This window comes from Podarcis liolepis (assembly GCF_965112155.1).
Source record: "Podarcis liolepis genome assembly, chromosome: 2".
Taxonomy (NCBI): Eukaryota; Metazoa; Chordata; class Lepidosauria; order Squamata; family Lacertidae; genus Podarcis; species Podarcis liolepis.
Window position 1 is genome coordinate 70,414,398 of NC_139555.1, and position 13,008 is coordinate 70,427,405.

At 43.2% G+C, this 13,008-nt stretch overlaps 1 protein-coding gene across 2 annotated transcripts in view; it reads right to left on the reverse strand.

Annotated features, from left to right (window-relative positions):
* CAMKV (CaM kinase like vesicle associated) overlaps positions 1–13,008 on the reverse strand; it is a 66,635-nt gene that overhangs the window by 15,619 nt on the left and 38,008 nt on the right. For both annotated transcript variants that reach the window (XM_083488742.1, XM_083488743.1), the window contains exons 2-3: positions 2,661–2,769; positions 672–803 (exon numbers count right to left, since the gene is read on the reverse strand). In XM_083488742.1, the coding sequence (XP_083344868.1) occupies positions 672–803; positions 2,661–2,755 (227 nt within the window). In that variant the 5' untranslated portion in view covers positions 2,756–2,769. The remainder of the gene's footprint in view (positions 1–671; positions 804–2,660; positions 2,770–13,008) is intronic.

Consider the following 13,008-nt stretch of genomic DNA (forward strand, 5'->3'; position numbering starts at 1 on the left):
TTTTGTAATAGTGTGATGTTGAATTCCACCCAGTGAGTTTACTCTAACACTGTATATCACCTATAGGTAGGATAAGCTATCTGGCACTTGATCTGGGATCAGATGTGCCAGTGTACAATGCCAATAGTTGTTGTTTTTTAAAAGAGCTATTAACACTGTGTAAAGATGAGCTTTCAAACAGGAATAGGCGTTCTGCTGTTTGTTGTTTTTGCTGTGAGTTGTGTTGTGCTTCCTTGCCGGTTTTGCTCTTGTCATGGCACTAGTAGAGCTTGTTTGTTTTCTCTGCCCAAACATCTGTCTGGTATTTAATCTTTAAGGTGTTTTTACATTTTTTTTTGCAATTAAGAACCTATTTCAAGAATTGGCTTTGTGTGGCTTTGTGACTCCATTTGAGGACTCTGCTTTGAGGAGGGGAGAGTGAGGAATGTGGCTTTGCGTTTGACGCATGGGCTGGCCAATCAATGCACATCCAGTTCCTCCTGAAAATATTGGCAATGCCTGGGTCAATGTAGGAGCTGTTCTGGAGAATCAGAGAAAGTCCAGATAATTTCTTGCTGTAGTGGATGTGGACACACTATGATTATCTACCACAATTAGTAAAAAGATAGCAACACAGCAGCTGAAAAAAGCAGAGACCAATGTATCAATCAGTGTGGACATTCACAACTCACATTTTCAGGATGATGATCTCATTCTTTGCTGCCTTCCGCACTTTGCGCCCATCTCTTTTCAGAAACTTCTTGCATGTATAGAGCTTCCCTGTTGATTTCTCCTTGGCACGGAATATCTCACAGAACTCCTCTCTGGCGAAAGAACACCCACCTTCAGATTTAAGCAGTCCATGCACAGCAGCTGGAGCAGCCCAAGAGGGACCACGTATACCTTAACTTCATGAGTCACCCACCCTCTCAAGAGTGATGTATACATCCATCTACCATATTGCCTAACAGATGCATGCCAAATTCAAGCACTCTATCCAGGTCCCACCAAAATGTGATTGCTCTTGGAATAGTCCAGGCATGGGGTAGGGGCAGGAAGAAAGCTAAGGAGGAGCAACCATCCTATAAGCCTGTGCTAACATAAGAAATGGTGAGCTTGGCCAAATGGTTCACACTATTTCCTTTAAATGTTCAGTGGAGGAACATAGGAAGCTGCCTTTTACTGAGTCAGACCCATTGGCCCATGGAGCTCTGTATTGTCTATGCTAACTGGCAGCTGCTCTCCAGGGTTTCCTTCCGGTATAACCAGGAGACACCAGGGGTTGAACCCGGGACCTTCTGCATGCAAAGCAGTTGCTCTGTCACTGAGCTACAGCCCTTCCCACCCATGACTGGTGTGAGGCTGCTACAGTCTCTTGATGCAACAGGACCAGGTCTTCTCAGAATTGGGTTGTTTGGCAAGCAGCACAAAGAGGGTGGTAAACTTCATCTAAGGCTAAATACTGGCACTAGACCTAAAGTCAACAAGTACCTGGGGGGAAGCTGAAAAGAACCTTGACGAGAGAGTGCAAGCAAAGCCTTTTAGTACCCAAATATGTTGGCCCTGGATAATATCTTCTGAAGAAAGTATGTGAGCTGCAAGCCAGGAATTCCCTAGTTCAAATCTCAACTTAAACTCATCATGAGTCTAGTAGGCTCATGTTTATAATGCGTGCACATAAAAAGGAGCAGGATCACATCAACAAGCTCTGCCCCTACCATATGCACATACATTTGCCCACATGTGTATAAATTTATAAACTGTACATGTAGAGATTTGTACAAGTGGCAGGGGATAAACACAGTCTCAACTTCTGTCTATGCGTCTGCATCCATAGGTACTTCAAAAATGTATAAAAATATGTGACTAGAGCTTGCCACTGTGATTCTGCTCCCTCCTAAACACATTTGTTGTAGACATGTGGGATTGTGTGAGCAGCCCGTATGCCATTTGGGCAAGCCACTGCCTTTTCAACATGAGATCTCACCTCTTGGTCTGGAATGGGAGGTTATTGGCTTAATCCACAATGCCTAACCAGCAGAACTATGTGCTGTCTAAGTACGGAAAAGTACTATTACTGTGTGCGCTAAGTGACCCATTACAGGAGACATGGGTGGCCACGGAAAATAGCCCTCTCTTCCCATATTGTTTGGCTGCACTTAATGTGTAGTGCAAGCTCAAATTGTGTGTTTTTCTATTCCCTGCCAGCAACAAAGATGTAGGGCAGGAAAGAGGGGAGAACGTGATGTGGGGAGTTGCCTTGGTCAGCAATCCTATGTCTGCAATAAGCAGCAGTTTAGATACCTGTTTGTTGAATTCTATTAACAAAAATGAACCCCTTCAGTTTCCATGTTCACTTAAGCTCCAAAATGCCAGTGAATTGCTGCTGTTCAGGGCCATGGCCTTAACAGATAGTTTTTTAAGGCAATATGGATATGGTTTTGTATACCTTACATTGTGGTTCATTCAAGCTTTACCACTCCTGTGGACCTGGATGTCTCTTAGTGACAGAGGGGCAGACCTAAGTCTCAGCTTGTCTGTTGACTGCAGTTGACAAATGGAGTCATTGCAACGGAAACTACCCTTTCACATGACAAGTACCCAACTGGCAACCAATGCCATTTGTATAGGATGCATAGAGTTGGAAGGAGCTTTGAAAGCAAGGAGGAGCAAAGACTTACGTTTTGATGACCTGCCCTAGGTCATATCTGTCAGTCACCTCAGATGGCTGGTTATAATCCTTCTTATCGCCCAGGGTAACGCATCCAAACGGCATTGCCAAGTTTGGTGCTGAAATATAAGAGAATAAAAAGCTTTAGGTCATCACCCTTGGATTCAGGTAGTTTCGGGCATAGTGATCAGGGATATTTGAAGGTCCACCAGCCACTGCACCACAGAGCAGTCGTGCATTTCACTCTCATTCTAACCAAGTCAATGGGGAAGCCACAATCAAGGAACCATCACCTACTTAGGTCAGAATAAGGGACTTCAGTCACTCGGGTGCAGTTGCAATATCCACTATGAGCTTAAATTTGCTCATCCATTTATTTCAAACACTTTTTCTGGCTATGTTAGAGCCAGACTTGGCACTGGAGTTCTGTGAATGGGATATCTTGTTTGTTTTTTTAAGCTGAAAGCAGTGGTGGGAGGTCCCTCTTTGGAACACAGCCGCGATGCGGAGGGATTTTCACCTTTTCACCTGCATCATCTTTTCTGCCAATTAAAATCCGGCCATCTTGTCCTCCACTTATTTTGTGTGTGGCTGCCCCAACCGATTAGTGACACACTAAAACGATGCCCCTTTAAATGTATTGTGGAAGGGCAGATTATTGCTCTGTTTCTGTTCTTTTTTTTATTATGTATTTTGTGTTTTTATATTGTAATTGTATGATGTAAACTGCCCTGAGATCTACGGGTATAGGGCACTGTACAAATCTAATAAAAATAAAAATAAAAGAATTACTATTATTATTCCAATTATTACTGGCTCCATATATGCCAAAGTTTATGTAATGATATGCAATTGAGCTAGATATGCATATATAGCTAAGGAAAATATATGGCTTTTTCTCACAGGAATAATAATAATAATAATAATAATAATAATAATAATAATAATAATAATTGTACACCACCCATCTGACTGGGTTGCCCCCCAGCCACTCTGGGTGGCTTCAAGCATATACAAAAACAATAAAACATTGAACATTAAAAATTTCCTAATACATGGCTGACTTGAGATGTCTTCTAAAGGTTGTAAAGTTTGCAATTATTCTATATATGAGCCTCATAAAAACACAATAGCTCATAATAACGCACATAACCCATTTCAAAAGATACTCGACAGGAATGCATTTTAGACTTTTGCAATCCATGCTGCATATTCCATATGCTGATAGTGGAATATGTGTCAGTGACCATCCTGTAGCCCAGTACTGGAAAAAAATGCCAGTTCATAAAAATAAATTCTGTAGTTTAAAACAGTACAGAACCTGAACAATTATTACAAAACTAATATCTTGTGGTTATACAGTGTGGAATCCATATAGCAAATATTAATGTGGGTAGTTGCTAAGAGAGTCGTGTTATTTTTTTTTTTCCTGATCAGAAACACCTCCTACCTTTAAAAACAAAACACGTCTTTCTGTAATTGGCCAAGAGCCACAAAAATATTCCATGGAGAGAAACCATATGACAGATTCATATGTCTGATGATCCTCTGCATCTATGATAGTCGATCAGCCTAGCTAAATTGGCTCTGCTCCATTAAACAAATGTTAATGGACACATACAGTAGATTCACTTTCTCTATTAGAGGTAGAAAACTAGTCTCATTTCCCCCAAAAAACACTACAGAGAAGGATTTAGGAATACTCCAGCACACGGATGGTACCTACTCACAGAAAGCCTCACCTTAAATTGAGTATTGCATTGCCATGGACCCTATCTTCATAATACTGCTCAAAAAGACTTGTGGAAGCTCAGATGAAGGACTGCAGTAGAGGACGAGCGACTACTTTCTGTTTACCCGTAGTCCTTTAGGTTAAACCTAATGGGCTGAATCCATCACACACATGATGGAACCCTGCTGCCACTCACAGTTTCTCAGCATGTGCCTATTTGCCGCAAGTGGTAATGTACATACGACTTTCCTACATGGAAGTAATATCCATCCATGTGTGGAGCAGCCCTGAATAAAAATGTTTTGCAAGCATCCTGCACAAATATATATGAATGCTGGGTGGGTGGGGGAACAGCTGCTGCCCCTCCCATCTGTGGTGTCATAGGCCACCTCTTGTGTATAAATCTCGAGGTTCTGGAAATACAGCTTGACAAAAAAAAAAAAAAAAAAAAAATGAAGCACAAGATAATATACCCAGGTCAATGCTGGGATTACTCATCAGGCAGCTCCTTGCCTTTGGGTTGTCACACAGTGATAGTGACAGGTGTATCATTAACGCATCTCCAGCAAGTGTAATTAGCCAGCAGTGCATTGAACTACAGTGCAATAAGCTCAGAGCAGAAACCCCAGTAATCACGCTCCTATCCATCACAAATCGAGAACTGCCATATTCAGTTTCCTTCTTTTTAAAAGAGCTCTCAGTTCTGAAAGTGTACCGAAATCACACGAGCCTCACAAAACAAAAGCAAACCTTTTTTGCCCTCCCAATGGCATAGAAATGCTGAAAAATCCAATTCTTAACATGCTCAGCCAAGCAAAATCAATCAGGCTCCCCACCGTGCTGACAATCTCGATGCCACATTCATACTTGTAACTTTTGGCAGAACTGGTAGAAAAAGAAGGGAAAGGGGATGGATGGAGGTGCCTGTAATCCAGAGGTTTATCACAACCCCCAGGTTCTCAATCTCAAATAACTGCAGTCGTGACTGACATTCCACAAAGTGATGCTGCTCAAAGCTCAAGGTATCTTTCAGAATGTGTTGCCTTCTGCACCCGGTAAGCTATGAACCGGGCTGGTGCTTTCAGGAGGGAGAGAATACAGTTTCCAGGTACGCTTTGAGCCTGCCCACAATACCAGAAGCAAACATGTAAGTATTGGGGAAATGAGGGTCCCAAACCAGGATCAAACTGTGGTGTGGACTCCTGATTTGATTGCAAGGTATGGTTTGTGCAAACCATGATTTGCCACATTTGGATGAAATGGCAAACTATGGTTTTCTGTCATTAAGAAGCAGAAGCCTATAAACTCTCCACATGCATGAAGGAGGAGGGAGCAGGTATCCATGGTTCTTAATGACAAATCATTACTTTGACATGACTTCTGAATGCAGCCAGGGAGTGGTGGCTGGGCAAGAACACTGGTGGATTTCCTCTCCACCAGGCAGTCATGGGGCAACGAGAGGACTTCGTTTACTCTCCACATTGTCACACAGCCAAATCTGATTGGCTATGTGGTGCTGTGATATCCTCATATTAACTGCATGATCCAGGATTGGTTGGGCTTACACAAGTACTAAGCAAGCACTAAAACGCATGAAAAAAACGAAGGTGGTTTTTTTTTGTTTTTGTGCACGCTTTCTTTTCCCCAACCCTTAGCATGATACTTTATGGCTTACACACCTCCCCACAAACGAGAACTCAGGCGGCGGATACCAAAGTGCTTGCTTTTCATTTCTGCTTACATCCAAATCAGATGTAACAGTATGAGGAAACAGCGCTCTGCTGTTACTGGAAACCTTCCATCAAAATCCTTGAGTTGATGCCTCTCTGTTTTGGTGGAATTGGCACAACTGAAAAACGAAAGGGGGAAAAGTCTGTAGCAGGAATCTTCAAACTTGACTATCCCAAGAGCTCACTTCTCCCTGCAATGCAGTGTTTCTTACTCTAAGGTAGGGTGGGGAAGTCTGTGGCCAAACATTGTTGGATTTTGATTTTCACCAGTCCCAGCCAGCATAAGCAATGTCCAGGGATGATGGAAGCTGTAGTCTGGCAACATCTGGAAGACAACACCCCGCCCCTGTTTTAAGAATATTCTGTTGCCCTCACCGCCCCTGGAAGCCCACTTTCTGCAGCCTTGTCATCTTCAGCAGCCCTCACTCCTTTGTGACTATGCTTTTGAAGCAGGAAGGGCCCTTGTCACTTTGATAAGCTTCCACTGGAAGCTCGCTGTTGTCCTGTTTCTCTTGCGATGAAAACTGAAGCAATTAGTTAAAGGGGTCCAGGGTGGTGTTGGAGATTGCCACTTCCTTCTCTAAGCTGCCATTCTTTAATTCCACATCAAGCGGATGGATCAAAGCTGCAGAAAGCTAGGCAGATGGCTCGCGCCTAAAGGCCTGAATGCAGAGGTATTGTGGCACAATGGCAAAGAGAACCGGATGTGAACCAATACGTTCCTACATCAAAACTGAGTCACGAGGTAGACGTTGGAAAGCCACTATGAGCTTCATCAGCCCCTCCCCTGCAATATGGGGACCATGATACTGACCTACCTTATGCAAGGTTGATGTGAGACTTACTGAATAAATGCATGTGAAATGCCTTGGACACTTTCATTACCTCCACTTCAATGCTATATTATGCAATACTGGCCCAGTTTTCTACTCAGGAAGCCTGGCAACCGTAGTGAGACTCCATATATGTAAGGTACACAGTTACATGGGACCTATGAACACCTGTTCTAATGTGGAGGCTGAGTAACTCCCACTGATTGCTACCACCACTGAGTTTGGACTGTGTATTGGGATTGTGTCTTGCAGTGTCCGTTCCACATGAGAAAAGAGGTTAAAAAATAGGTTCTTTAATTTGTACTCTTCTGTGAGGCATAATTGGGCTGCAATCTCAGTACTGACCAGCACCTGCTCAGTGGGGATAACTTTATGAATTTTATGACCCATCTCATCCAACAGCTCGAAAGGAAGGTGAATTGGAAGGATGGCAACAGATGGAAGAAAAGTTTACTTATATATTTACCAAACTTACACCCTGCCTTCCTCCAAGGTGTTAAAAGTACAGAGTGCATGGTTCTCCCTTATTACCGGTAATTTTATCCTCAGAACAACCCTGTGAGGTTGGTTGGGCTGAGAGTTGGGCTGAAAGTCAGCAGCTGGCCAAGGTCAGCAAGTGAGTTTCATGGCTCAGGGAGGATTTGAATCTGGGTCTCCCTGGTGTACGTCCACTACGTCGCACTGAGAGCGAGCCCAGCATCTTACTTTGAAAAATACATTGTGGGCTACCTTAGCAATTAACTACTGCTCAGTGTTTCTGCTTGTAGTTATTGTGGCATTTGTACAGCCTCCCCCAAACTTTGGTCCCTAGACATTGTTGGATTACAGCTAAACATGGACTACAGCATGACCTATGATTGGGGATGATGAAAGCTAAAGATAAAAAACATCTGGTGACACAGTTGCAGAAGACTGTTTCAGTATTTGTGCTTCCAGAGCACATCTTTGATTGCTTACTGTTTATTTGATTGCTTGTCTGTTGCTTAATCTTGCTGTGTTTGTTTTATATCCTTAGCTGCCTTGGGGACTCATGGGAGAATATGTGGGACAGAAGCATTTTTAATAACACAAACAACATGAAATAAATAATGCTAAGCATGATAGATTCCCGGACACTGAACTGGGACATGAACCATTACACAAATTGCTCATTTATATAGGTATGATTTGTGCCACAGCTCCAGCTTTGGCTTCTGTTTACAGAGCCTGGGATATATGAAATGGGAATAGACAGAAGTGCTGACATCCCCATCTAGAATTAAGTACTGTGTGGATAGCTCTCTTCAGCTGATTTCTCAATATTCAGCACGAAGGCTACTAGCTGAATGAGCTAACTGCCCCCAGTGAAAAATATTGCAAAACAGATTAAACATTTGCACCAGGTGTTCGAGCTCAGATGGCCCTTGCACTCTTTTGCTTTGTGTTTCTTACCGCCAAGAGAGAAAGATGCATGTGTGACCAGTCAGCCAGGGTTGCTAGCTCCTACTGGCGTGTAAAAGCACACTTTTCAGGGGACAGGAATGGATAAGAGAATGGATGAACCACACACCAAAAGTTAATATTGTTGGGCATAGGATAGGAAAGGATGTGAACTTGAATCTCCTCCTTGCTTAAGAACTTGCAGCGTTTGTGTTGCACCAGAGGCCCCCACCCCATCCTCTCATCCCAGCCTTAAAGGATTTAAAGGTAAGGTAAAGGACCCCTGGATGGTTAAGTCCAGTCAAAGGCGACTGGGGTTGCGACGCTCATCTCGCTTTCAGGCTGAGGAAGCCGGCGTTTGTCCACAGACAGTTTTCCGGGTCATGTGGCCAGCATGACTAAACCACTTGTGGCACAACAGGACACCATGACGGAAGCCAGAGTACATGGAAATGCTGTTTACCTCCCCGCTGCAGTGATACCTATTTATCTACTTGCACTGGTGTGCTTTCAAATTGCTAGGTTGGCAGGAGCTGGGACAGAGCAACGGGAGCTCACTCTGTCCTGAGGATTCAAACCGTCAACCTTTTGATCGGCAAGCCCAAGAGGCTCAGTGCTTTAGACCACAGCACCACCCAGGTCCCTAGAGGATTTATAGGGACTTGACTCACAGGGTTGTCGAAAGGCTTGTGAACCTTTTTGCACATGCCTGTTACGCATCCCATCATTGTCTGCTGTGGGGCCATTGAGCATGTGAGCCACGGCCTTCTGTGTTGTGGGGCCCAGGCATTGGAACACAGGGGCATAGAAAGCTGCTTACACTGAGTCAGACCCGTGGATCCAGCTAGCTCAGTACTGCCTACACTGACTGGCAGCAGCTCTCCAGGGTTTCAGGCAGGTCTCTTCCAGCACTACTTGGGGTTGATTGAACCTGGGGTTTCCTGCATGCAAGGCAGATGTTTTGCTACTGAGTTACACATCTTCCCCAAACTCCCTCCCTTTAGAGCTGTGACTGGCTCCCTCACTGACCTCCAAAGAAATGGTGACAATCAGGCTTTTAATAACAAGGGTTTCATTTTGTTATTCTGGTGCCCATGCTATGTTTTTTTGTCTTTCAAATACAGTTGGGGTTGGGTTTCTTTTTGGGGTTACTCTTTGATCCTTATGCTGTAGGTATAGTTCATACTTTAGGCATACATTTTGTATGCTACTTTGGGGACCTTTTGGTCCAAAGACGGCATGCAGTCAAATTTACCCCACCTTCCTTTATCGCCTAAGTAGCAAAGAAACAAAAGCAGCAACAAATGCCAGCAAAGGAGATCGGCACAGCTCACAGTGACTCACGCAAGTCACATTGTGAAATCCATGGTGGTTGCTAACCAGGCAATTATTTGCTGCGACATCAGGCCAAGGTACTGGCTACATGCACTCATGCGTTACTCTCCCTGGACTTTAAAATTTTATTTTTAAGAACAACACACAACTCAATTACTGGAGCCTGCAATTAGGAATATAAGGAGCTGCAGAGACAGACCACAGGTCCATCTCATTCAGTACTGTCTACACGGACGAGAAGCAGATCTCCAGAATTTTATGCAGGATTCTCCTCCATTTCTACCTGAAGATGCTGGGGACTGAACATAGAGGGCTTTTTACCTTTTACTTTCTGCATGAAAAGTAGATGCTCTAGCACTGAGCCTTTCCCTATGTTGACACTGGGGCGCAGATACTTAGCCCTTTCCCTGCCTGCTATTTTTTTTCCTGTAAAAAAACTGTTCCACCCAATTGCTTTTCTACCCACTTTAGAAAATACAGGAAAAACAGCCAGAAAGAGGAGAGATTTTGAGCAGAAGGTTGTCCATAGGAGAACGGGTTAAACATCCTAACCACTTTGTGCTGGAAGTGACAGCTTCCCATGGCATTTTGTATTTTCTATTAAAAAAAACAACAACACAGCAAGAACTAGGGAAAATCACACACAAATGTACACAATATTTAATCTGGCACCTAGAGAAGTGACTGCAGGCACAACCCAGGAGTGGAAAGGACTCTTGGCCACCAGAGGTCGCTGCAATGCAAATTATTGGCCACATTGTATGTATGTGATTCATGTGTGCTTGCCTGGCTAGGGAATAAAGGAGAATTGTTGCCATCTGGGTCCACCTTTGGGGAACTGGAAAACGGTGACAAAAAGGATCGAAACAATCATTTTTAAGTGTAGCACTCAAAGAGGCACGTAGCCACTTTTGATTGGAGTGTGGAGGAACAGTGAGAAACAGTGTCTAATAGAAAGCCACATCTCTACTTAAAGGGGGTGACGATAAGTATTATACCAGATGTAAAAAATACATTAATATACATAGACCAGTATTTGTGAAGTCTGAGAAGCTTTTCAAAAAGGATAACAGTGGACACAGAAACATTATGCAGGCCACCGCAAGCATATAAAGTTGTATGCGGGGAAATTAGAACCAAAATAATAAAACATTTACAACCCTCCAAGCAACAGTCAAAGAATGCATATTCAGTGCTGGCAATTCTGGGCAGCACACAGCATCCATCCGCAAGAAATATCCCAATGAAATATGGTAAAAAGCCAGCTTTCTGAAAAACCATTGAAGCTCCAGCTCCTCAAATATTTATTTATAAGCTACCTTGCCTTCACACACACCACACACACACACACCAGCTAGAGGCAGAATATGAGAAGTTTCAGTAGAGTGTTCTGTAGAGACAAAAAATAATAATGAATATTTTCTTCTCTTCAGTAATACGGAATTTTAAACTTCTAGTAATCTTGAGCAGTTTTTCCCAGCTAGCTGCACCCACCAGTCCATCTCGATCTCCTGTTTTAACTAGAATGAGGTCACCACAGCCATAGCTAGTGGTTTCTGTAAACTCCAGCTTCAGTCCACAATAATTGGTTTTTGTGTCTATGTGTGGTGTGGTGTGTCATTTCCCTCTGCCCTTTACATAGCTGTGCCACTGGCAAGCCTGACCCTGTGGTTGCTAAGCCTTCTTTCTCTACTGGGGAATTATTCTCAACACTGGGCTGCATCTAACAGTGTTGTTCTGCGCATGACAGACTTCTGCTTCCACAATGGAACTTCTCTTCCCTACCCTCCCTTCTGAAAATGTGGGATCCCCATCACTGAAGTTCTTGACATCCCTCCTCTGTGCTGTGATCCAGATATAAACTGGCCCCCACCAAGTGGCTGCTTTTTGGATAAGACAGCTAGAACTGCAGTCACAAAACTCTGCCTATTTGACCTAAAATATATTATAAAACTGGTTTTAACTTTACAAACAGAATCATTGTGTCAGGTAGGACCTCCTAGGCCACCTAGTCCAACTCTCTGCTGGCTGCAGGAGGTCCAGAGCAGAGCACCTCCAACCAATAGTTCTTCAGCATCTGCTTAACCCCCCCCCCCAGCAAGAGAAAGCCCACCATCATCCCTCCAGGTTTAAAGAGAATGTATTGATAACAAAATTGTGTCATGAAAATGTAGATGTTATGGCATCCTTTCCTGTATTAGACACTGGCTGAAAGAGATAAACTAGCTGGGGCACAAATGGCCAGTTCTCACTGCAAAGATTTGAGATGTCAGGGCAGATGTAGTAGTTAAGACTAAGGCCTGAGAGACAAGGGCTCAAATAGCCGAGAAGCTCACATGGTTACCGTGGGCCAGTCACTGCTTCTCAGTCTAACCTACCTCACAGGGTTGTTGTAGGGATTAAATAGGGATGAAATGAGGATGAAATGAGGGGGAGAACTTTGTATACCTCTTTGAGCTCCTTGGAGAAAAGGTGGGATATAAATGCAATAAAATAAATAGAGATTAAGACGGTGCCCCAAAATCTGTGTGATACTTGCTCTTTACAGAACAGTCATTAATGACCTGGAAAACGAACAAGTGAAGTGACTAAATTTCCAAATGATGCTAAATTATTCAACACAGTTAAGTCTAAAGCAGGCTGTGAGGATTTACAGAAGGATCTCACAGTGCTGAGAGAAAGGGCAAGGAAATGGCAGATGAAATTAAATGTTGGTAAATGTAAAGTGACGCATGCTAAGAAGAATTAAAGCCCAATGGTACTTCCACTTTACTGCATCCAGAATTGGCAACCAGCATTCGAGGAGGAGATCTCGAGACAGCTAGAGATGGGACTATCAAAAAGGCAAACCGTGCTAAAGGGGATTCATATCTTCATATTAGAAAATAATGAAGCATCCGGTCTCAGAAAGGATAAAACTTTGAAAGGCAGCAGCTAAGATGTTATAATACAGGAATAGTAAAATAATGTATGGTTTGAGGAGAGACAATATAGAAAGTGTATTTACTAATTTACAAATGAACCACAAACAGAATACAACTCATTCTTGTAACTTATTAGCATTCAGGAAAGCTACGTACAGTGGTACCTCGGATTACAGATGCTTCAGGTTACAGACTCAACTAACCCAGAAATAGTACCTTGGGTTAAGAACTTTGCTTCAGGATGAGAACAGAAATCGCGTGGTGGCAGTACGGCGGCAGCAGGAGGCCCCATTAGCTAAAGTGGTACCGCAGGTTAAGAACAGTTTTAGGTTAAGAATGGACCTCCAGAACGAATTAAGTTCTTTTTTAAAAAAATATTTTTATT